Source organism: Narcine bancroftii, chromosome 1 (genome assembly GCF_036971445.1).
Source record: "Narcine bancroftii isolate sNarBan1 chromosome 1, sNarBan1.hap1, whole genome shotgun sequence".
Lineage (NCBI taxonomy): Eukaryota > Metazoa > Chordata > Chondrichthyes > Torpediniformes > Narcinidae > Narcine > Narcine bancroftii.
This window is the reverse complement of record NC_091469.1, coordinates 234,684,978-234,709,012: the sequence shown is the minus strand read 5'-3', so window position 1 is coordinate 234,709,012 and position 24,035 is coordinate 234,684,978. Positions and strand designations below refer to the sequence as shown.

Below are 24,035 nucleotides of genomic sequence, written 5' to 3'. Positions count from 1 at the left end.
CCTTGAGAAGGTTATAGATTGTCTTTTTTTCTTCAAGTTCTGGTGATGAAGCATTGTGTGAGGAACCAGGCAATAGGAATCAACATCTCCTTTTGCTACAGGATATTGAGCTTTAAGGGCATTCCCTGTCTTCCATTAGTGATGGACTTGTGGTCAAATATGTTCTGCACAACCAAGTCCTGCTCAAAGCAGTTGGATTCAGCCTCAACCTCGGTCACAAACAGTATCCTGGGAAAGATGGTTTTTGATGGCTGACAATAGTTAATTCAGAAATGGAACTAGTCTGAAAACTGGGTATAGTTCTGCTGTCTTATTCAATGTGCACTAGGTTGATTATGGCTACAGAAGAGATGATTAAGGGAGGAGTCACGTGATGGAGTAATGGCCAGTAGGAGAATACCGGCCCTCTCCAGAAAAGAAGAAATAAATTGAAGAAAACTCAAAGCTCAAGAAACACAAAACACAACAAATAAAAGATAAAGGTGTGGAGAAAAGAAAGAATACGGCAGCTAAGAAGGAAAAACCAAAAACAACGAGAAAAAAAGTAGGAAAGACACTGGAAGAGAAAGGTGAAGGCCTTACCTGCATGAAGAGGCAGGGACCCACCGTGGACAGAAGAGCCCGCTCCCCGAGGTTAGTGGAGACCCCACAGGGTCGTGACCTCCTGACCGTGGGACTGCAAAAACAGATGTGTGCAATCCACACAACAAGGAAAAGGAGAACACTGATGGGAGGGGGGCCCAGCTGTGGAGTGAACCTACACAGCACAACCAGCTGAGAGATGCCCGGGCTCTCAGCCGGAAGAAGAGGAAAGCAATGGGAGAGGGAGTGACAAGAAAGAAAAACAGCAACAGGAAGCCCCACAGATAACTAGCCCAGAAGAAGATGACCAACATCAAGAAGCCATGAAAAAAAACACCCAACAAACTGAGACAAGCAGCTCAACAAGAAAGTCAGAAGAGACACAGATACAAGGAAGAGAAATAGAAGACACAAACCCAAGAGCAGACACAGAAGAAGAGGAAGAAGAAGACCAAACTCTGCACAGAGGAATAGAAGGTAAAATAGATGGAGAGTACATAGATTAAAAAAAATTTCAAGAACAGATGAAAGTATTAAAAGAATGGTTGACATTAGAATTTAGTGAAATGAAAAGAAAAATAAAAGTACAGAACAAAAAGTGAAGTAGAATAGAGCTGGTCATAACAGAAATAAGGAAAAGATTAGAAAATGTGGAAGATCGAGAAATGGCTGTAGAAATGGAAGTGAATGACTTAAGAAGAAAATTGGAAGACAGTGACAAAAAAGTTAAAGAATCACAAGAGTTGTTAGCTCAGAAGATTGATATAATGGAAACCTATAGTAGGCGAAACAACATAAAGATAGTGGGCCTAAAGGAAGATGAAAAAGGCACAAATATGAAAGAATTTATAAAAGAATGGATCCCAAAGGGCCTGGGAATACCAGAAATACAGGAAGGAATGGAAATACAAAGGGCACACAGAACACTAGCCCCGAAACCACAGTCACAACAAAAACCAAGATCCGTTTTAGTAGAATTTCTGAGATACACGACAAGAGAAAATATACTGGAGAAGGCAAGGAATAAAATTAGAGAAGTCAAAAAACCATTGGAGTACAAGGGTCAATAATTTTTTTTTAACCCAGACATAAGTTTTGAACTCCTAAAGAAGAATTTAACACAGCAAAATCGATCCTATGGAAAAAAGGCTATAAATTTATGTTAAGATATCCAGCTGTGCTTAAAATAGTTATCCCGGGGGAGCAAAACAGACTGTTCTCAGATCTAGAAAAAGCACGAGAATTTGCAGAACGCCTGCAGGGCAGAAAGAGAGATGAAGAGATGTAACAAGAACGAAGAATGACGACAAACTACATATAAAGATGTAAAAATAATGTATAAGTAAGAACTAAAGAAGGGGAAAAAAAGGAAGTAAGGGAGAGGGGGCAGAAAAGGAGGGGGAAAAAGAGAAGAAAAGAGGGTGAGGTTTGTTTTAATGTGAAGATAAAAGTCTTTTCTGGAGGGGGTTGGGTGGAAGAGAATAACAGTCACTGCGAAATCAGTTGACACTTGTGAACGGATTCGCAATCCGAATGGAGAGGGGAGTTGTGGTTGCCTGGTAAGGGACAAGGGGCAACTCAGAGAGGGGGGGGACACTTGGGATTAAGGGAATTTTAGATGTGGGAATGGTTGAAGTATTTTATATTTTAGAAGTGTTGTCATACATTGAGTTCAAAAAAGGAAAACTGAGAAATGAAAATGGGGAAAAGGGGAAAGATGGTGGTGAGGAAGTGGAAATGAGGTGTAAACAGAATATGAGATGGCCATGTTGAACTACATGACTATAAATATTAATGGAATACATAAGAAAATCAAAAGGAAGAGGCTATTAAATTTACTGAAAAAAGAAAAAAATAGATATAGCATTTGTGCAGGAAATGCATCTAACTGAAGTGGAACATAATAAATTAAGGACATACTGGGTCAGGAACGTAATGGCAGCATCATATAATTCAAAAGCCAGAGGTGTAGCTGTATTAATCAATAAAAATGTGCCAATCAAAATAGAGGATGAAATAATAGATCCAGCAGGGAGATATGTAATGATAAAGTGTCAGATATATTCAGAATTCTGGAATTTGGTCAACATATATATGCACCTAATGAAGAGGATCAAAACTTTATGCAAGATATATTTTTGAAGATTGTAGATAGGCAGGGGAATATATTGATAGGAGGGGATTTTAACCTTAATTTGGACCCAAAGATGGATAGAATTGAACAAAAGACTAGCAAAAAGAACAAAGTAGCCAAATGTATGGTTAAATCAATGCATGAAATGCAACTTTTGGATATATGGAGGAGGCATCACCCAAAGGAGAAGGAGTATTCATATTATTCGGGTAGACATAAAACATACTCAAGGATTGACCTATTCCTGTTGTCAGCCCATATCCAAGGGAGAGTAGGAAAAACTGAATATAAAGCTAGATTGTTATCTGATCACTCACCCCTGTTATTAGCAATAGAACTGGAGGACATCCCACCAAGAGCATATAGATGGAGGTTAAACTTCATGCTACTTAAAAGACAGGAATTTAGAGAATTTATTGAATGCCAAATTAAAATGTACATTCAAATAAATACAGAATCAGTGAAAGACAAATTTATATTATGGGATGCAATGAAAGCCTTCATTAGAGGGCAGATAATAAGTTATGTAACTAAGATGAAAAAGGACTACAATCGGGAAATAGAACAGCTGGAAAGGGAAATAGTAAGTACAGAAAAAGAACTAGCAACAAGGGAAGATACAACAAAAAGAAGAGAATTGGCGGACAAAAAAATAAAATACAAAACATTACAAACGTATAAGGTGGAGACGAACATGATGAAAATAAAGCAGAAGTATTACGAGCTAGGAGAAAAAACGCACCAAATACTAGCCTGGCAGCTTAAAACAGAACAAGCTAAAAGAACGGTATTGGCATCAAAGAAAAAGGACAAAAATTATATATAACTCAACAGAGATCAATGAAAACTTTAAGCAATTTTATGAACAATTATACCAAACTGAGAATGAAGGGAAAGAAGACAAAATAGAAGAGTTTTTAGCTAAAATTGAACTGCTGAAATTGTAAGAAGAGGAGCAAAACAAATTGATAAAACCATTTGAAATAGAAGAAATACAGGATATATTAAAAAAGCAACCGAACAATAAAATGCCTGGAGAGGACTGACTCCCAATTGAATTCAATAAAACATTTAAAGAGTTATTAATTCCTCCTCTCCTGGAAGTAATGAACCAGATAGAAGAAACACAAAACTTGCCAGATTCATGTAAAACAGCAATAATTACAGTAATACCAAAGACGGGGAAAGATCCACTAACACCAGCATCATATAGACCAATATCTCTACTTAATTCAGATTATAAGATAATAGCAAAACTATTAGCAAACAGAATGGCCGACTGTGTACCAAAAAATAGTAAAACTAGATCAAACTGGATTTATTAAGAAAAGACGGACAATGGACAATGTCTGTAAGTTCATTAACTTAATCCATGCAGTACAAGGAAATAAGATACCAACAGTGGCTGTTGCTTTAGATGCAGAGAAAGCCTTTGACAGGGTAGAATGGGATTATTTATTCAAAGTATTACATAAGTTCAACCTACCAGAGAAATATATTAATTGGATTAAAGCATTATATAAGGGACCATTGGCAAAGGTGACAGTAAATGGATATATATCAAAGGAATTTAACTTAAGCAGATCAACAAGGCAGGGATGCCCACTATCACCCTTATTGTTCGCGTTAGCTACAGAACCACTAGCAGAATTGATAAGAACAGAAAATAAAATAAAAGGGATAAAAATAAAAGACAAGGAATATACAATCAGTTTATTTGCAGATGACGTTATAGTATACTTAACAGAACCAGAAATATCAATAAAAGAATTACATAAGAAATTGAAGGAATATGGAGAAGTATCGGGGTACAAGATCAACACAAATAAAAGTGAAGCGATGCCAATGAATAATGCGGATTACACAGAGTTTAGAAAAGAATCACCATTTAAGTGGCGAACACAAGCAATCCGATACCTAGGTATTAGATTAGATAATAATTTAGGCCACCTATACAAATTAAATTATCAGCCATTAATGAATAAATTACAGGATGACTTAGAACATTGGAAAGAATTACTGCTAATGTTGATAGGGAGGGTAAATTGCATTAAAATTAATATCTTCCCAAGGATTCAATACCTATTTCAATTGTTACCAATTCCCTTAACAAGAAATTCTTCAATGAACTAAAGAGAATAATAAGGAAATTCTTATAGAAAGGGGGGAAACTGAGGATAGCACTAGATAAATTAACAGAATGGGACAAACAAGGTGGTTTTCAGCTACCAAACTTTAAAAATTATTATAAAGCAGCACAATTAAGGTATCTATCAGATTTTTATCAAACAAGGGAAAAACCAGAATGGACCAAGATAGAGCTAGATAAAATAGGAGAGAAGGTACCAGAACATATACTTTATAAGTGGGATGAAAAACTGGTGCAATATAGAAGTTCACCAGTACACTACCATTTACTCAACATATGGAAGAAGATTCACATAGAAAGGAAAAAAACAAATTAACAACTACCAATATTATTATTGACACAAAATCAATGAACCCCTTTCACAATAGATAACCTTTCCTTTAGAGAATGGGAGAGAAAAGGAATTAAAATAATAGAAAACTGTTTTTTGGGAAATAATTTATTATCATTTGAACAAATGATGTACAAATATGGAATAATTCATGGTACAATATTTGCATACCATCAACTGAAAGCCTACTTAAAGGACAAATTGGGAAACAGAGTGAGATTACCAGAAGGAAGGAGCTTTGAATATGTGATTACAGAAACAACGATAATATAAAGATTTATAACAAACATGTACATCAAGCTGCAAGAGAAAGAAAATGATGAAATAAGCTATAAACCCAAACAAAAGTGGGAAAAAGATTTAAACATAATGATAAAAAATGAAATATGGGAAAACTTATGCTCTAGAACTATGAGAAATATAATAAATATTATATATTTATTTAATATCATATGATATTTAATATCATGAGGTTACGCATGATACAATATAATTGGTTACACAGGCTATATATCACACCCCAAAAGTTAAATAAATGGGATCCAACAGTATCAGATAGATGTTTTTGCTGTAAGAAGGAAATGGGAACAACAGTACATGCAATTTGGGCATATGAGAAAGTGAAAAAGTTTTGGGAAGATCTAAATCAGGTATTAAATAAAATCACAAAAAGCAACATACCAAAAAATCCAGAGATCTTTCTTCTGTAATATAAGAAGTAAAGAATTAGGCCTCAAACTGGATGAAGCACAAAAAATATTTATTATGATAGCCTTAGCTGTAGCAAAAAAAATGTATAATGTCAATTTGGAAATCAGAAGAGAGCCCAAGAGTACAGCAATGGTACATAGGAATGAATAAATGTATTCCAATGGAAAAAAATAACATATAACTTAAAAAATAAAATCACATTATTTGAACAAATTTGGGAACCGTACATGGAACACAAGAGAGAGCCTGCCACGGACCTCCACCCCCTAAAATGATAGAATGAGAAGACAAAATGACCTTATCCAGTATGTAAAAGTAGATGACACAAATTTTCTTGTTTATTTTAATTGTGTGATGACATTGTTTAATAGGTTTATTGTATTGTATATGTTGAACATTTAATGGGTTTTGAGGGGGTGGGAAGGAGGGAGCGAAGGGAGGGGGGAAAAAAGGGGAGAAAATACCATTGAGCATATTGAAGAGGGAAATGTTTGTGTGTATTTTGATTAATATGGTTCATACTGTGAAAAAAATAAAAAAATAAAAAAAATAACAAAAAAAAGAGATGATTAAGGTATTTTTTTCAGGTGTGGAAATGATTATGTGTAAACATTTCTACTTTCAGAAATGGATGAAATTTCAACGTGACTTTGAGAACTTCAAAACTGCTTGCATTCCATGGGAAATGAAAATAAAAGAGATTGAAAGTAAGTGGACCAATTAGGCATGGCTACATCAACTAAAATATTCTTGCTTATTTGTCAGAAAATGAAAATAGTTTTGGAATGTCACCTGGAATTGTAAGATTGCTAACATTTTGATATAAATGGCACAAAATTCACTCCAGTTCAGTAGTTCTAAACATACCTTATGGAAGCAGTTGCTTGGACCTAAATTTTGAGAGCATTTTAGAATGCACAACCATAAAGGGTGGCATGGTTAGTGTCGCAGTTCGCGTCAGCAACCCGATTTCAAAATCGGCGCTGTCTGTAGGGAGTTTGTACGTTCTCACTGTGTCTGCATGGGTTACCTCCGGATGCTGCAGTTTCCTCCCACCCTTCAAAAACCTATTGGAGTTGTAGGTCAATTGGGTATAATTGGGTGGCACAGGTTCATGGATCAGAAGGGCCTGTTACAGTGATGTATGTCTAAATTTACATTTATTGTATCTAGTGTTGTTGTCCAAGGATGATTTTGGAGGGTAAACATTAAAAAAAATAAATTTCTACTCACTAATTCTTTTTCTTTCTCTTTGAATGAACTATTTTCTTTGTTTTTTTAAAAGCTATATTGCACTAAAATATATATTGTTTAAGAGTGGACTCATTGGCTGGCCAAGAATTGTTTGCTCACGATGACCTGCCTGGAATTCATTGTAGAAGTCTGATGCAAGTGAATGTGATGTGAATTAATTTACTCTGGATTATTTACCCTGTCATCTGAATTAATTGTCTAACAATAGTTGGTGGTGGTGTTGACACTTATTAGGTGATAAAAATGGCTTTACCTATTGAGGAATTTTGCACCATTGATGGAGAAGTATCTAAACCATCCTTTCATGTGTAACAGAGCACAGCAGATTTCAAATGACATTCTGATTATAGAGATTTACACATGTGCAATCACTTATGAGGGTAAATATTGGGAATGCTGGCAAAAGACAATAAAAATCTAATTCCATCAATCTTCAATTGCAAAGTTTTCCTACCTAAGGGCAACCACATTTGTGTAGCGGTTAGCACAACGCTTTTACTGTGCCAGCGATCGGGACTGGACCAGGGATCGAGTCCCACGCTGTCTGTAAGGAGTTTGTACGTTCTGCCCCGTGTCGGCATGGGTTTTCTCCGGGACTCCAATTTCCTCTCATTGTTCAAAAACATACCAGTGGTGTTGGTTAATGGAGTTGTGGGCCAAAATGGCCTGTTACTGTGCTGTCTGTCTAAATTTAAAAAAAAATTTAAAGTTAAGACAGAAATAGGTCACCAGTTATCTGGAAGATGACAGGTCCTCATTATAAGTTGAAAGCTCTCATTTGGGTGAGGTATAGTGTTAGCCTGTCTACATTTCCATACTCGCCCTTCTCTCATTTTCCTTCTGTTTCAAATAAGTTGTTGAACAGAACCTGCCTGATGAATCTCAGAAGTTCAAACATTCGTTAGTACATAGGAATAATTATTACTTTTTGCATTCAATCCAATACCCTTGTATCTGTTCCTTGAAGGAAGTTAAAACAACCAAATAATTTCTACACTACCTTTAAGAGGATTAAAAAAAAAGACTTATGTGGTATTCCACTCTTGCACTAACTCAGGATGATTCGGAATCTGAAATCATGGTCGATGTGTCCCAAGAAAGGATGTTATTATACCCAGTGCAGAAGGGGAGCAGGATCAGAATTTTAAAAAGATAATATAATTACACCATAGGAGCTCCTGATCCCACTCTCATGAAGTCTGATCAAGCAGTATACTTTTTCTTTTTCTTTCTTCGGCTTGGCTTCGCGGACGAAGATTTATGAAGGGGTAATGTCCATGTCTGCTGCAGGCTCGTTGGTGACTGACAAGACCGATGCGGGACAGGCAGGCATGGTTGCAGTGGTTGCAAGGGAAAATTGGTGGGTTGGGGTTGGTGTTGGGTTTTTCCTCCTTTGTCTTTTGTCAGTGAGGTGGGCTCTGCGGTCTTCTTCAAAGGAGGTTGCTGCCCGCCGAACTGTGAGGCGCCAAGATGCACGGTTGGAGGCGATATCAACCCACTCGCGGTGGTCAATGTGGCAAGCACCAAGAGATTTCTTTAAGCAGTCCTTGTACTTTTTCTTTGGTGCACCTCTGTCTCGGTAGCCAGTGGAGAGCTCGCCATATAACACGATCTTGGGAAGGCGATGGTCCTCCATTCTGGAGACATGACCCACCCAGTGCAGTTGGGTCTTCAGCAGCATGGATTCGATGCTTGCGGACTCTGCCAGCTCGAGTACTTTGATGATGGTGATGAAGTCATTCCAATGAATGTTGAGGATGGAGCGGAGACAGCACTGATGGAAGCTTTCTAGGAGCCGTAGGTGATGCCGGTAGAGGACCCATGATTCGGAGCCGAACAGGAGCGTGGGTATGACAACGGCTCTGTACACACTGATCTTTGTGTGTTTCTTCAGGTGGTTGTTTTTCCAGAGCCTTTTGTGTAGTCTTCCAAGGGCGTTATTTGCCTTGAAGAGTCTATTGTCTATCTCTTTGTCGATCCTTGCATCAGATGAAATGGTGCAGCCGAGGTAGGTAAACTGGTTGACTGTTTTGAGTTCTGTGTGCCCGATAGAGATGTGGGGGGGCTGGTAGTCATGGTGGGGAGCTGGCTGATGGAGGACCTCAGTTTTCTTCAGGCTGATTTCCAGGCCAAACATTTTGGCATTTTCCGCAAAACAGGACGTCATGCGCTGGAGAGCTGGCTTTGAATGGGCAACTAAAGCGGCATCATCTGCAAAGAGTAGTTCACGGACATGTTTCTCTTGTGTCTTGGTGTGAGCTTGCATGCGCCTCAGATTGAAGAGACTGCCATCCGTGCGGTACCGACTGTAAACAGCGTCTTCATTGTTGAGGTCTTTCATGGCTTGTTTCAGCATCATGCTAAAGAAGATAGTAAAGAGGGTTGGTGCGAGGACGCAGCCTTGCTTCACGCCATTGTCAATGGAGAAGGGTTCGGAAAGCTCATTGCTATATCTGACCCGACCTTGTTGGTTTTTGTGCAGTTGGATAACCATGTTGAGGAACTTGGGGCGGCATCCGAGGCGCTTTAGTAGTATTTGCCAAAGCCCTTTCCTGCTCACGGTGTCGAAGACTTTGGTGAGGTCAACAAAGGTGATGTAGAGTCCTTTGTTTTGTTCTCTGCACTTTTCTTGGAGCTGTCTGAGGGCAAAGACCATATCAGTAGTTCCTCTGTTTGCGCGAAAGCCATACTGTGATTCTGGGAGGACATTTTCGGTGACACTAGGTATTAGTCTATTAAGGAGAATCCTAGTGAAGATTTTGCCTGCAATGGAGAGCAACGTGATTCCCCTGTAGTTTGAGCAGTCTGATTTCTCGCCTTTGTTTTTGTACAGGGTGTTGATAATGGCATCACGAAGGTCCTGAGGCAGCTTTCCTTGGTCCCAGCAGAGCATGAAAAACTCATGCAGTTTGGTATGCAGAGCTTTGCCTTCCAGACCTCTGGGGGTATTCCATCCATACCTGCTGCTTTGCCACTTTTCAGTTGTTCAATTGCCTTATATGTCTCTTCCCGGGTAAGGACCTCATCCAGCTCTAGACTCAAGGGTTGTTGAGGGAGCTGGAGCAGGGCGGATTCTTGGACTGAGCGGTTGGCACTGAAAAGTGATTGGAAGTGTTCTGACCATCAATTGAGGATGGAGATCTTGTTGCTGAGGAGAACTTCGCCATCTGAGCTGCGCAGAGGGCTTTGGACTTTGGGTGAGGGGCCGTACACCACCTTTAGTGTCTTATAAAAACCCCTGAAGTCGCCAATGTCGGCGCTAAGCTGGGTTCGTTTGGTGACACTAGTCCACCACTCATTTTGGATCTCCAGGAGTTTGCGCTGAAGATGATTGCATGCGAGACTGGGCCTGCCCGCACAGCTGCCCGAGCACCAAACACAGGCTGCCGTTGCCAGGCAAACCCCGGCAGCCCGCACAGCCCGACCATTGGCAGCCAAGCCCTGGGCCGGGAGTGGTCAATGAGAACTGTTTAGTGTATTTCAGAGTTTAATACACACCTCAAAAACCAATAGTCTAAACACTAACAACTGTGAACTCCATTGCAGAGTTCTCTCCAGTCTTAAAAAAATTTTCTACTAGAACTTTTCTTTCTGATCCTCAACCAATGCTGCATCCCCTTTACTTGGCTGCGGCAGGAGTAAACGCATGCAGGCCGATTCCAGGGCGCACCACTCCATAACTGTGGACAGCGGTCGTAGATCTCCAGAAATGGTTCGACCTAAAAGGGGAGGCAGGCCTCTTCAGCCCAGTTAAACAACCTGCATAGGAGAAGGTCACTCCGATATAAAACCTACGACCCAAGGACCTCGCTGCCACGTCCCAGCTTGCTTGGCCACGGCACGCAAACCATGGGTGTGAAGAGTGGGGCCAGTACTGCGCACACTGCACTCCACCGAAAAGCTCCTATGTGCAGGCCCGAGGACAGGTCCATGTCCTCCCCCTCAAAAGATGCACACAAACTCAAGCTAGCATGCTGGAACATCAGAACCATGCTAGACAAGGCTGACAGCCACCGACCTGAATGTCGGTCTGTCCTCATCGCACATGAACTCCTCAGACTCGACATCGACATAGCTGCTCTCAACGATGTCCGCCTTGCAGATGTAGGCAACCTTAAAGAACACGGCGCGGGCTACACATTCTATTGGTCTGGCAAGCCTCAGGCTGAACGACACCTATCTGGTGTTGGCTTCATGGTCAAGAACTCCATTGCCTCCAAACTCAAAAACCTCCTGACAGGCCACTCTGACCGGATCATGTCCATGCGACTCCCCCTTCAAAACAAGCAACGCATCACTCTCATCAGTGTCTATGCTCCAACCCTTCAGGCGGAACCAGCAGAAAAAGACAAGTTCTACACTGATCTGCGCAACCTCATCCAACGCACCCCTTCAGCAACAAGATTGTCATCCTTGGTGACTTCAACGCTCGCGTTGGCAAAGACTCAGAAACCTGGCCAGGAATCCTTGGCAAGCATGGTGTCGGCAAGTGCAATGACAACGGGCGCCTCCTGTTGGAGTTCTGCGCAGAACAGCGGCTTGTCATTACTAACACCCTTTTCCAGCAGAGAGACAGCCTGAAGACTACCTGGATGCATCCCCGATCCAAACACTGGCACCTCCTGGACTACATTCTGGTGCGAGGAAGAGACAAACAAGATGTGCTCCACACCAGGGTCATGCCCAGCGCAGAATGCTACACTGACCACCGGCTGTTCGCTGCAAGCTCAACCTTCACTTCAAGCCAAAGTTCAAGAACAGTGGAGCCCCCAGAAAGAGGTTCAATGTTGGAAACTTGCAGTCAGACGTAGTGAGAGGAAACTTCCAGGCAAACCTCCAAGCAAAGCTCGAGGATGCAAACTGTCTCACAGACACATCTCCTGAAACCCTCTGGGATCAGCTGAAAATGGCCATACTGCAATCCACTGAAGAGGTACTGGGCTTCTCCTCCAGTAAAAACAAGGACTAGTTTGACGAACACAACCAGGAAATCCAAGAGCTGCTGGCAAAGAAGCGATCTGCCCAGCAGGCTCACCTTGCAAAGCCTTCCTGGCCAGAGAAAAAACGAGCCTTCCGTCTCGCATGCAGCCATCTTCAGCACAAACTCCGGGAGATCCAAGATGAGTGGTGGACTAGCCTCGCCAAGCAGTATACAGGAGTAAGTCAAATAGCCTACCCAGCTCCAAATGCATTTCAAAGACAAGATTGAGAACTAAAGGTTGAGATGAATTGGATGATGCCGTCTATTACTGCACGAACATTTACTCACACAAAATTAAGGCGGACACACATTTTTCTCTGCAGTCCTGTGTCAGGGGAAATGAGAAGAGGCTCGGGTACCTTGTGCTGAAAGTGCAGAGGCAAAGCCAAATTTCAGCCGTGATATTTTGAAACTATGTTTTTGAATGAAGGTCAGGAAGGTTTTCTCTAAGTTTTCTTATCAGAAGTGTAAATGTATCTTCTTGTTGACTCCTAAAAAATCACTCCGAGCTTCAAATCAGTGCTTCTCAATTTCACTGACTACCATTGTAATGTGATGCTAGAGATCCAGGTATTCATTCTATTATTTCAAAGTGTTCTTTGATAGGTATAGTGGGGACAACCTTCTGTCTGTAGTACATAATAACCACATTTTTGTTTTGGCTTCTCCAGGTCACTTTGGGTCTTCTGTAGCTTCATATTTCATATTCTTGAGATGGATGTATGGGATCAATATGGTTCTATTCGGATTAACGTTTGGTTTGGTCATGATCCCGGAGGTAAACTTAATTACTTGTTCAAGTTAAAACAAGAAATTTGCATTTGCTGTGATTGTGGTGCAATTCACGGAGAAACTCAACAGGTCACCCAGCGTCTAGAGGAATGAGCCAATTTTTCAGGCCTGAGCCCTTCGTCGAGGTGTGAACAAAATGCAGGCAGGTGTCTGAAAATAAAGGTATGGGAGGAGGGGAGGGTGGAAGGGGAGGGGGGAGGAGTACAGGTCTTAGGGAAGTAAGTGAGAGGATAGAAGAGAAAAAAAACAAGGGAAGTGATAGAGATGGAGTAGCTCTCTGAATGGTTAGGGGGTATGAGCAAGAGGAAAGGAGACAGAGGGATATATGTATATTATATTATATAGATAGAAAGATAGATAGAGAGAGAGAGATTCGGGAAGGAGTTTAATGGAAACTGAGAAAGTCATGATAGAATATTAGGTGTTTTTCCTCCAATTTGCAGCTAGCCTCAGTTTGGCATTACAAGAGACAATGGATAGACATAGCCATATAGTGTGGAAATGGTGTGTGGAATTAAAATGGTGGCCACTGGGAAGTTCCTTTTAATGCCGTGGGCAGAGCAAAGGTGCTCAGCGAAATTATCTCCCAGACTGCACATAGTCTGTTATAATTTCATGTTAATTAAAATTATATTGAATTTTTCAATAAAAATGAATAGGTTTTCACGAGACACCAATATTTCTTGTTATCTGGCTCTTTGATCATGTGTTGCATTTTCTCACCAAATAGTATCTCAAAAATCAAGGGAATACACAATAATGACAACATTGCTTCCTCCATTGTTGAAGGAAAATTCATGCCAAAGAACTGTAGATCAGTCTTTCTTCCTTGCATTAAAGAATCCATGGTGGTGGCCATTGAAGCTCAGCTTCATTTTTCCAATTGCTGATATTTAATGATGGCAAATTTGAACTATTCTGAATTGCTTTCAATTAACGGCACCTTCCTATGTTTGGACAGATTGTGGTACTGCCTGGAACAATGGACAGGAACCTTGGCTGTGACTCCTCCTATTTTCCATGCCTGTATTCCAGAATATAACTCTCATGGGAGTCAATTTGTTTTTAAACATGCTTTCTTGAAGGAAACACAAAGCTGTCAATAGATTATATGATTTGTTGGAATGCTCTAATAATGATATTGGGGATGGAATTCCAGGAAATTGAGCCTTCACTATTTGCAGAAGCTAGCAAATACATTCAGGGCCATTAAAATGACGGCATATGGAAGGTGAACTGAAGGGCACGGGAATATTGACTCATGAGTGACAAGCCAATAGCCATTATTGAATGTGTTAACTCTTTTCATTTAGCATTGCTGTGCTCTAAAGAAGTTCAAAAATATTTCAAATGTATATTTTTAACTTTATTTTTAAAATATTAATCATCAATTTTTGAGATTAAAGAATACTTTCAATATTTTTGTTTTTGTCTTAAGGCTCTGATGGGAAAGCCATATGGGAGCGTGCCCAGGAAAACTGTTCCTCAAAGTGAACAGGATTCAGCCATGAACTTTGCCACTTTATGGGATTTTGGGGTAAGTTAAAAATATGTTAAGAACAATCCCCATAGAGAAGGTGTTTTGTTGCAAAATGCATCTTTACTTTTTTATTGCATACATTATAAATGCAGATGGTACTGTGGGGAAGCAGGTAGAACTGCAGATCCCGATTCGATGCTGACCTCTGGTGCTACCTGCACGGAGTTTGCATGTTCCTCCCGCAATCATATGGTTTCCTCCGGGTGCTCCATTTACCTCCAACATCCCAAAGATGTGCAGGTTGGTGGGTTAATCTGACACAGAAAACAGCATCTATAGAGTCTGGGGACATGGCTGTAATTGACGATGGCCCCTGTGAGGGAATTGGTTGCAGGGAAATAAGTGGAGGACTGGGATTGATGAAGTTGCTCTGATTATTGGCATAGCCATAGTGGGCTGAATGGCCTCCTATGTTCCAAGAAAACATGACTGTACCAAATTTTAGAGCTTTTAGTTTGTTAACTATTTTGATATGAAAAATACAGTGTTCAAAATTCTTTCTTTTTGTTTTAAACCAGGGCTATGCGCAATATTCTGTCCTGTTCTATGGTTACTATAATCACCAGCGGACAATTGGATGGCTGAAGTTCAGGCTTCCCTTAAGTTACTTCCTGGTGGGAATTGGTACAATAGGATACAGTTTCATGGTAGTGATTAGAACGTAAGTTCCATTATCCCAGTTAGAATCTTTTCTTGGAAAGAAGTCAACACAAGCTATCTTAGTATTTTCAAGCAGGCAATCAGTTTCATGTTTTCTTTATGGTAGATTTTGTTACCATAATCAGATCAAATTGTTTTCAAATGAACCATGAAGACTATTTATAATTTTTGCATTCAGATGATGTTGAGAACATGCAATATTAGATGCAATATTGTGAGCCCCACAACATCTGAGGATTAAGGATGTCTCCAGTAAAGTCTCAAATCAGACAAAGGGAGCCAAGTTGAATCTACTCTAAATTAATGATAAACAGGAGACTGTAAAAAAAAGTGAAATAGGAAACCAATAAAAAGAATGGGCAATATTTTATTTCTCCATCTGTAATGATCAGATTGTAGTTTTAGATTGGTACACTCATACACTGGGGTGAGATCTGGCCAGACAAAGCTGACAGTTGAAACTGGCACTATCATGTCTTCCAGTGTTTGAAATGGTGTTGAGAAATTAGGTAAGAAAAATGACGAACGGTCAGTTACAGAAATGACCTCGCTACCGACAATTCCTGTCCTGGTTACAGAGATTTAATTGACTCAAAGCTCAGCTATGCTCCAATATAGAGTAGATGTCAATCAAGTCACAGTGCTAAATTGGTCTGTGGTGAAGCCCCCTGAGTGGCTCCTACTCATTCAGTAATATTTTAATTTAACCTGACACTTGTATTGTTCAACCCGTCATATCCACACATACTAATTTTGCACATTGCAGCTTCTTCATTTCATTAAATCTCTGGCACTGCATTTTCTCATCAAAATTTTAATTAGTTTGAGAAAAAGAAGCAAAAATAAAGGTTATTATGGACCTGCAAAAATGGGAGAATGTGATTCACAAATATATAAAAAGTGCATCTGGCGACGAACCCTGATTACAGCACAAATAAATCTCATCTTGGCACATGCTTCTTGCTGTCAAGTTATAATATTTGAAATTTCACTTTCTGCATATTGTTCAAGTTAACAAGTAGGTGAAATATGTGCATTAACATCATACTTTATCGCACAGTGATCATTTAGAAAGGATAGTGGGGCTATTAACTAACAGTCACTCATGAGGGAAAATAACTACAGAAAATCTGAATGTGGGTCACCTTTTTTTATGAACTAGGTAGATCATAAAATTCTCCTGTTATTTCTGATTCTATTTGTGTTTCTATACTTGTTAAATTTAAAAATAATTTAATATAATTAAATAACTGGCAAAGCTTGAATCTCATGCTGTGTTTCTCCTATCAATTAGGGATCAGTTTATTAACTTGGACCAGATGGGTTGATCAAAATATTGTGGCAGAATTAAATAGTGGCGGTCAGCCTGTTCAGCAAAATTGTCTAATTCTCTTTTCCGGGGATCTTTTAGGATTAATGCTCACAAAATTTGATGAGGGGAGTCTGAAAAGCTGCTTAGCTGGTGTAAGTAAAATGCTATGAAGAAACAATGTGTTGATGGATGGTGGAAAGAATATTTGGACTGTCAGGTGTCGTCCTGTGTCGCTACAGCAGGTCTAATTAATGAATCACAGCTTGCTCTTTCCACCATGACTTGAACAAGATCATTGCAGTTTTTATTGACTTTTGACTCTTGTTTGTTAACAGATTTTTGGCCTTCTCATTGGCAGTAAACAGGGTAATTAATTGTGGTGGTACACCACCGGCCTACTGCAGGGGGCAACCTCTGTACCTGCAGTAGTAAGGGGACAGGACAACACTTGGCCGGCTGTCAATCAGTCGGCCTAAATGGATCAAGCCCCAGCTGGTCGGGTCTCAATCACCCTCGGGATATAAGCCTGCGCCGGCCTCCTGAGGCCTCACTCAGAGTTGCTGCAGCTACAGCCAGCCTGGCTCTGTGGAAGTCTTTGTGGATTAAAGTCTGTTGTACAGTCTTTACCTTTGTGTGTATCTGATTCTGGCTAACAGCGTACCACAATTTAATCCACAAAATTTTCCCACGGCTGCCATGGAAAAACTTCTGTGCACAGGGAGCCTCAAAGTCGACCCACACCACCCGGAAACCCAGAAACGCTTTGAGATCTGGCAGCATGCGGTCAAGGCAATCATCAAGGCACACGAGGGCGGCATCCTGGATTCAGATCGGAAGAGGTTGGTCCTACTCGGTCGAATCTGGGTCCCCACGCCTTCCAGGCAACCAAAGGCTGCTCCACGTACAAGAGCACAATGGACACTCTCGAGAACTTTTACAAGCCCCCCATGAATGCGGTTTGTGCAAGGTACCTCCTCAACACCTGAGCCCAGCTACCCAGGGAGGCAGCTGATATCTGGGACACTTGTGAGAGTTGCCCCGACTGTGTCTGGCTGAACCCAGAGTAGGTGCAGAGGAGGTCAAGAGGCTGCTCTGGGACGCCTTCGTCCAAGGGCTATCTGGCAGAAGCTGCTGGAAGACAACATCTACACTCTAACCAAGACTGTGAAAGTGGTCCAAACCCTTGAAGCAGCAGCCCTGTATATCGAAGCCTTCGATTCTAGTTACCCCAGGCTCCCTTATGGCCCTCTCACACTGCAGCTGCAGCCCCAGACAGAGCTGGGGAGGAGAATGTTGCTGTGGCAGGTGCCCGGCACCCCTGTAAGTACTATAGGTCCTTGTGTGGGTCAGATCGACGATCGCACCAAAACTGCCCGGCTAGGAACCAGTATTGTTCCCAATGCGGCAAGAAAGGCCACTTTGCTAAAGTGTGCCTCTCAAAACCTGCCGGCAGCTCAGCAGCCCTCTATGACCTCCCTACCCCTGCAGACCCCCCCACATGCACGTGCCGGGCGGCGCCATTGTCCCCGCCACAACTTCCGCCTTCTCTGACTTCGACCGTGCAACATCCAGCCCTGCCAGCGATTGTCACAGCAGGTGCCCCGGGCTCCTGCACCAGCCCCCGCCCTCGCTAGCACCACTCGCCGAGAACTACATAGACGTTACTTCCTGCTCACAGAGTGAAGTCACTTCCGGCTGACATAATGACGTCACTGCCGCTGGCCATAGTGATGTCACTTCCCCAGCACAACAGACATGGCTGGGGAAGGAGACCAGCCATGCAGCGGGCCCCCACGTGCCACCGCCATCTTAGGCCAGGTTGTGGCCTACATGGAGGGCCCCTGATGACCAGGCTGCCCTACCGATGCTCTTCATGCCTCCGGGTGCTATTGGCTGCCACACGCCGCACCCAGCAACCGTCGTCAATGTTGTCAACATGGGCGATGACCAGGCTGCCCTACCGACGCTCCCCATGTCTCCGGAAGTCATAAATTGTTGCGCACAGCCAGAGAGTGATGACTCCGGCTCTGAGTCGGACCTGGCCACCACCATGCTGACCAGGGACATCCCCCATGACCTCGGGCACTCTATGATGGACGTGCGAGTCAACGGGCAGGTAATGAAGTGCCTGTTCGACAGTGGCAGCAACAAGAGTTTCATTCACCCGAGCGTGGCCCACTCCCTAAGATTAACAGTCCACCCCACCACCTGCTTGATTGCACTTGCTGCCAAGGATAAGACTGTTGGTACCCTCGGGCACTGCTCGGCCGATATAATGGTGGGAGGGGAGACTTACACAGGGTTCAGGATCCTGGTCATGCCTAAACTCTGTGCCCCACTCCTCCTGAGCCTAGATTTCCAGGGCCACCTGCAGAGTGTCACCCTTGCCTTCGGGGGGCCCCAACCTCCACTCACATTAGACAGCACGCCAACCTACCAGCCCCGGCCAACCTGCAGCCTCTCCACACTGCGCATCACCCCACTGGCGCTCTTCCCACATCTTGCGCTAGGTGCAAGCTAATTGCCGCCAGAAGTAGGTGCTATTGCGCCGCAGACAGTGACTTCATCAAGGCGGAGGTGTGGCGACTCCTGGCGGAAGGTGTCATAGAGCCGAGTAACATCCCTTGCAGAGTCCAAGTCTTGTTGGTCAAAGGGGGAAGTAAGCCGAGAATGGAGGTGGATTACAGCCAGACCATTAACCAGTACACCCAGCTGGATGCCTATCCCCTGCCGAGGATCATCGACATGGTCAACGAGATATCCCGCTACCGGGTTTTCGCCACGATTGACCTGAAGTCAGCGTATCACCAAATCCCCATCCACCCGAAGGACCAGCCCTACACCGCCTTTGAGGTGGACAGGAACCTGTACCAGTTCCACCAAGTACCCTTTGGGGTCATGAACGGGGTCTCCGTTTTCCAGCGGGAGATGGATCGCATAGTAGACCAGCACAAGCTGAAGGTGATGTTCCATATCTAGATAAGGTCACTATCTGTGGCCGTGACCAACAGGACCACGATGCTAACCTGGAAAAATTCTTCGAGATGGCCGGGGAGCTGAACCTCACTTACAACAAGGAAAAGTATGTGTTTAGCACCAGCTGCCTCACCATCCTGGGGTACATCGTGGCCCATGGAGCCATCGGCCCAGATCTGGAAAGGTTGCACCCATTAATGGAGTTACCCCTCCCTCCCACGCTAAAGGCCCTCCGCAGATGCCTGGGCCTGTTATCTTATTACTTGCAGTGGGTTCCCTGCTTCTCGGTCCACCCTCTGGCCCAAGCCACAACTTTTCCCCTCCCACCCGAGGCACAGGCAGCTTTCATCCGCATCAAGCAAGACATCGTGGACGCCACGATGCTGGCTGTGGATGAGGACTCCCCCTTCCAGGTGGAGAGCGATCCCTCCGAGGTGGCCCTCACTGCTACCCTCAACCAAGGGGGAATGCCCCGTCACTTTTTTCTCCAGAATCCTCCACGGCTCTGAGCTAGGGCATTCCACCATTGAAAAGGAGGCCCAGGCGATTGTGGAAGCAGTCCGCCACTGGCGCCACTCCCTGGCTGACAGGAGATTCACCATCCTCACAGACCAGCGGGCTATGGCATTCATGTTTAACACTACCCACAAGAGCAAGATCAAGAATGTCAAGATTTTGCACTGGAGAGTCGAGCTGGCCAGCTACAGCTACGACATCCAGTACTGTCCCGGGAATTTTAATGACTCCCCCGATGCCCTCTCTCGCACCTGTGCATCTATGCACGACAACAAGCTGCAGGCATTGCATGAATCCCTCTGCCATCTGGGTGTCACCAGGTTGTACCACTTCATTAAGTCCTGAAACCTGCTGTTTTCCATCAGGGATGTCAGGGACATGACCGATGCCTGTCGGGTCTGCATGGAGTGTAAACCCCGTTTCTTCCACCGCCCGCCCTCCCAGGCCCATGTGGTAAAGGCTGCTTGGCCTTTTGAGCGTCTCGGCATGGACTTCAAAGGACCCCTGCCTTCCATGAACTGAAATGTCTACTTCCTCACGGTAGTGGACAAGTACTCACGCTTCCCTTTCGCTATCCCTTGCCCGGACACCTCCATGACCACCATCATCAGGGCACTGGAGCAGATCTTCACCATGTTTGGCTACCCCGCCTTCATCCACAGTGACCGGGGGTCTAGTTTCATGAGTGACGAGCTGCGGCAGTACCTGATGGCGAAGGGCATCGCGACCAGTCGCTCAACGAGCTATAACCTGAGAGGCAATGGGCAAGTGTAATGCGAGAACGGGGTGGTCTGGAAGGCAATCCTCCTGGCTCTCAGGTTGAAAGGGTGGGCCGTTGAGTATTGCAGGATGCCCTGCCCGAGGCGCTCTATGCCATTCGGTCACTGCTGTGCACAGCTACCAACGAGACCCCCTCGCGAACGTCTGTTCTCATTCCCCAGGAGGTCAGCGACTGGAATGTCACTCCCATCATGGCTCACGTCCCCGGGACCGGTGCTTCTGCGTAAGCATGTACGGACACACAAGGCCAAAGCCCTGGTAGAGCACGTTTTTCTCCTTCATGCAAACCATAACTACGCTTACGTTAGGTTCAGCAGTGGCAGGGAGGACACCGTCTCAACCAGGGACCTGGCACCAGCAGGAGCACCCACCACCCCATGCCACCCACCAACCCAAGACGACACTGACCGGGCATACATCCCCGTCCCCAGGCAGCTATGGGGCATGCAGGGCCTCCTTGACCACCAGGGGCCCGCTTCAGCCTTAGGAGACTAACCTTCCCCCCTACCCATCCAATACGACCTGCACATGTCGACCCTGGCCACCCCTCCGCGTGGCACCACAACAGCCACGCACACCCCTGCCGCCAGCCCCCCCACTTCCCCTCTGACCAGTGACCAGGAGCCATTCCTACGACGGCCACAGAGACCCCAGTGGATCGTCTCAACCTTTAAATATTGTATTTATATAGTGGGTGCAATTCCTTGTTACTGCCCCCCCTCGGGAAAATTTTAAAGAAGTGGGTGAATGTGGTGGTACACCACTGGCCTACTGCAGGGGGCAACCTCTGTACCTGCAGGAGTGTAAGGGGACAGGACAACACCTGGCTGGCTGTCAATCAGTTGGCCTGAAGGGATCAAGCCCCACCCGGTTGGGTGTCAATCACCCTCCGGGATATAAGCCTGCGCCAGCCTCCCGAGGCCTCACTCAGAGTTGCTGCAGCCACAGCCAGCCTGGCTCTGTGGAAGTCTTTGTGGATTAAAGCCTGTTGTACAGTCTTTACCTTTGTGTGTGTCTGATTCTGGCTAACAGCGCACCACATTAATATGTTAGCATTTCCTAGTAACAGTGCTTCACTTTTTTCTCATCTTATTTAACTAGTTATCTGGAACAGCTACATTGATGCAGCAGTGGCTGCGTTAAATAGCCACTGCAAATGAAGATTCATATACATTCAGGGTTTTTACATTTTCCTTTTGCTGGCCCTAAACCCCCATCCCAAAATTTCAACCCAAGCACACCTGATTATTAATGCTCAGTTCAGTTGCCACATCTAGGCCATTTAAAAAATAGGGAGTTACCAATTTCAGATGTTTTGTGCAAAAGGAAAGCCTTTAACATTGTGCTTGGTCTACCTCTTCCTTTCTGGAGGCAGATACTGGGACATCCTCATCTCTTTTCGAACTGAGATCATTCATGATTTTCCTTGTGTAGCACAGGACAGAAAAGGGGTGGCATGGACGGTGCAGCAGTTAGCACAGCGCCTTTACAGCGCCAGCAATCAGGGCCAGGGTTCAAATCCCGCGGTGCCTGTAAGGAGTTTGTACATTCTCCCCATGTCTGCATGGGTTTCCCCGGGTTTTCCCATCGTTCGAAATGTACTGGGGGTGTCGGTCAATTGGGTGTAAATTGGATGGGTGGACTCATGGGCCAAAATAGCCCGTTACCGTACTGTATGTCTAAATTTTTTTTTTAATTAAAAATTTAATTTTAAAATATTAAAAAATTGTAAGATGCTGCAAATGTCTCTTTCTCCAGCTGTAAAATCCCAACACGTTCAATGTCATGACACTTCACAATCACTTGCAGTGCAGTCCCTTTGACTGGAGCACCTGGCAGATCTCTCTTTATATTTTATGCACTGTTCCTCAATGAGCAGGGGACACTCAGTCTCTTTGAATCCTTATAGGACACATCATTTCCTCCTTGTTCTCTTTTTGGCAGTTTGATAATTTTTTATGTGCCTCTACTCATTCCCCAATTATTCTCAAGGGAAATTCCATAAATGGGAGCAGGAATCAATTTGTGCTGTGGTTAGTACAATATCTTTTAACATCTAGCACACAATGCTTTAGGTATTAGCAACTTTAAAGACCTCTGGAAACCAATGAACGATTGTGGAAACATAAAACAGCATAATGAAACAGGCAACTAATCTGAGAGGAGTGAAAGATTCCTTTAAATCAGTGGTTCTCAACCTTTCTCTTTCCACTCACATACCACTTTAAGTATTCCCTATCCCATCGGTGCTCTGCGATTAGAAAGGGATTGCTTAAGGTGTAGGTGGGTGGAAAGAAAATGTTTGAGATCCACTGTTTTAATCATACCCAATTGACTTGTTATAACTCCAAAGGAAATGGGCCAATAACAATTTTTCTCAAGCAAAATATTTCAGTAACAATTGGGTCTAGAGCAGTGATTTTCCACCTTCCCTTCCCACTCACATATCACCTTAAGCAATCCCTTACTAATCACAGAGCACTGATGGCATTGGGATTAATTTAAGTGGTATGTGAGTGGAAAGAAAAAGGTTGAGAGCCACTGCTTTAAATAGCTCTGGTGATGGTCCTTCATCAAGTCAAGTCAACTTTATTTATTGTTCATACCATGCTCGCACAGTAAGATGAAATAGGTTTTCTCCAGAACCACAGAGCATATTTACATAGATATAAGTTAGAAAAGCAGTTAACACATTAAGGTACTAAGACATATACACTGAAAATCCACGGTACACTATGCACATCTGTACTGGGAGTTCAGGAGTTGATGGCTTGGGGAAAAAGCTATTTCCCACTCTGGATGTAAGGGCCCAAGTGCTTCGGTACCTCCTGCCAGATGGCAGAAGTGGGAACAATTTACATGCACGAAGTGAGGAGTCTTTCACAATATTTATTGCTTTCTGCCTGCGTCGAGTGTAGTAGATGCCCTTCATGCTAGGGAGAGTTTCCCCAGTGATCTTTTCCACTGACTTCACCATCCTCTGCAGGGTATCTTGCAGTCCGAGATGGTACAGCTTCCAAACCAGGCAGTGATGTAGTTGCACAGGATGCTCTCAATACATCCTCTGTAGAATGTAGTGAGGATAGAGGGTGGGAGATGGACTTTCCTTAGCCTTCGCAGGAAGTAGAGGCGCTTCTGGACTTTCTTGGCTATGGAGCTGGTGTTAAGGGACCAGGTGAATTCTCTGCCAGGCGCACTCCAAGGAACTTGATACTCTTGATGACCTCAGTGGTAGAGCCATCAATGGTCAGGGGAGCGTGATATCCCCAGGCCCTCCTGGAACTGACAACCATCTCTTTTGTTTTTTTTAATCATTC

General features: G+C 43.5%; 1 protein-coding gene across 1 annotated transcript in view; it reads left to right on the top strand.

Annotated features, from left to right (window-relative positions):
• tmc1 (transmembrane channel-like 1) overlaps positions 1 to 24,035 on the top strand; it is a 56,263-nt gene that overhangs the window by 7,270 nt on the left and 24,958 nt on the right. Inside the window, exons 4-7 of the mRNA XM_069919287.1 lie at positions 6,533 to 6,614; positions 12,814 to 12,920; positions 14,373 to 14,471; positions 14,993 to 15,135. Of these exons, the coding sequence (XP_069775388.1) occupies positions 6,533 to 6,614; positions 12,814 to 12,920; positions 14,373 to 14,471; positions 14,993 to 15,135 (431 nt within the window). The remainder of the gene's footprint in view (positions 1 to 6,532; positions 6,615 to 12,813; positions 12,921 to 14,372; positions 14,472 to 14,992; positions 15,136 to 24,035) is intronic.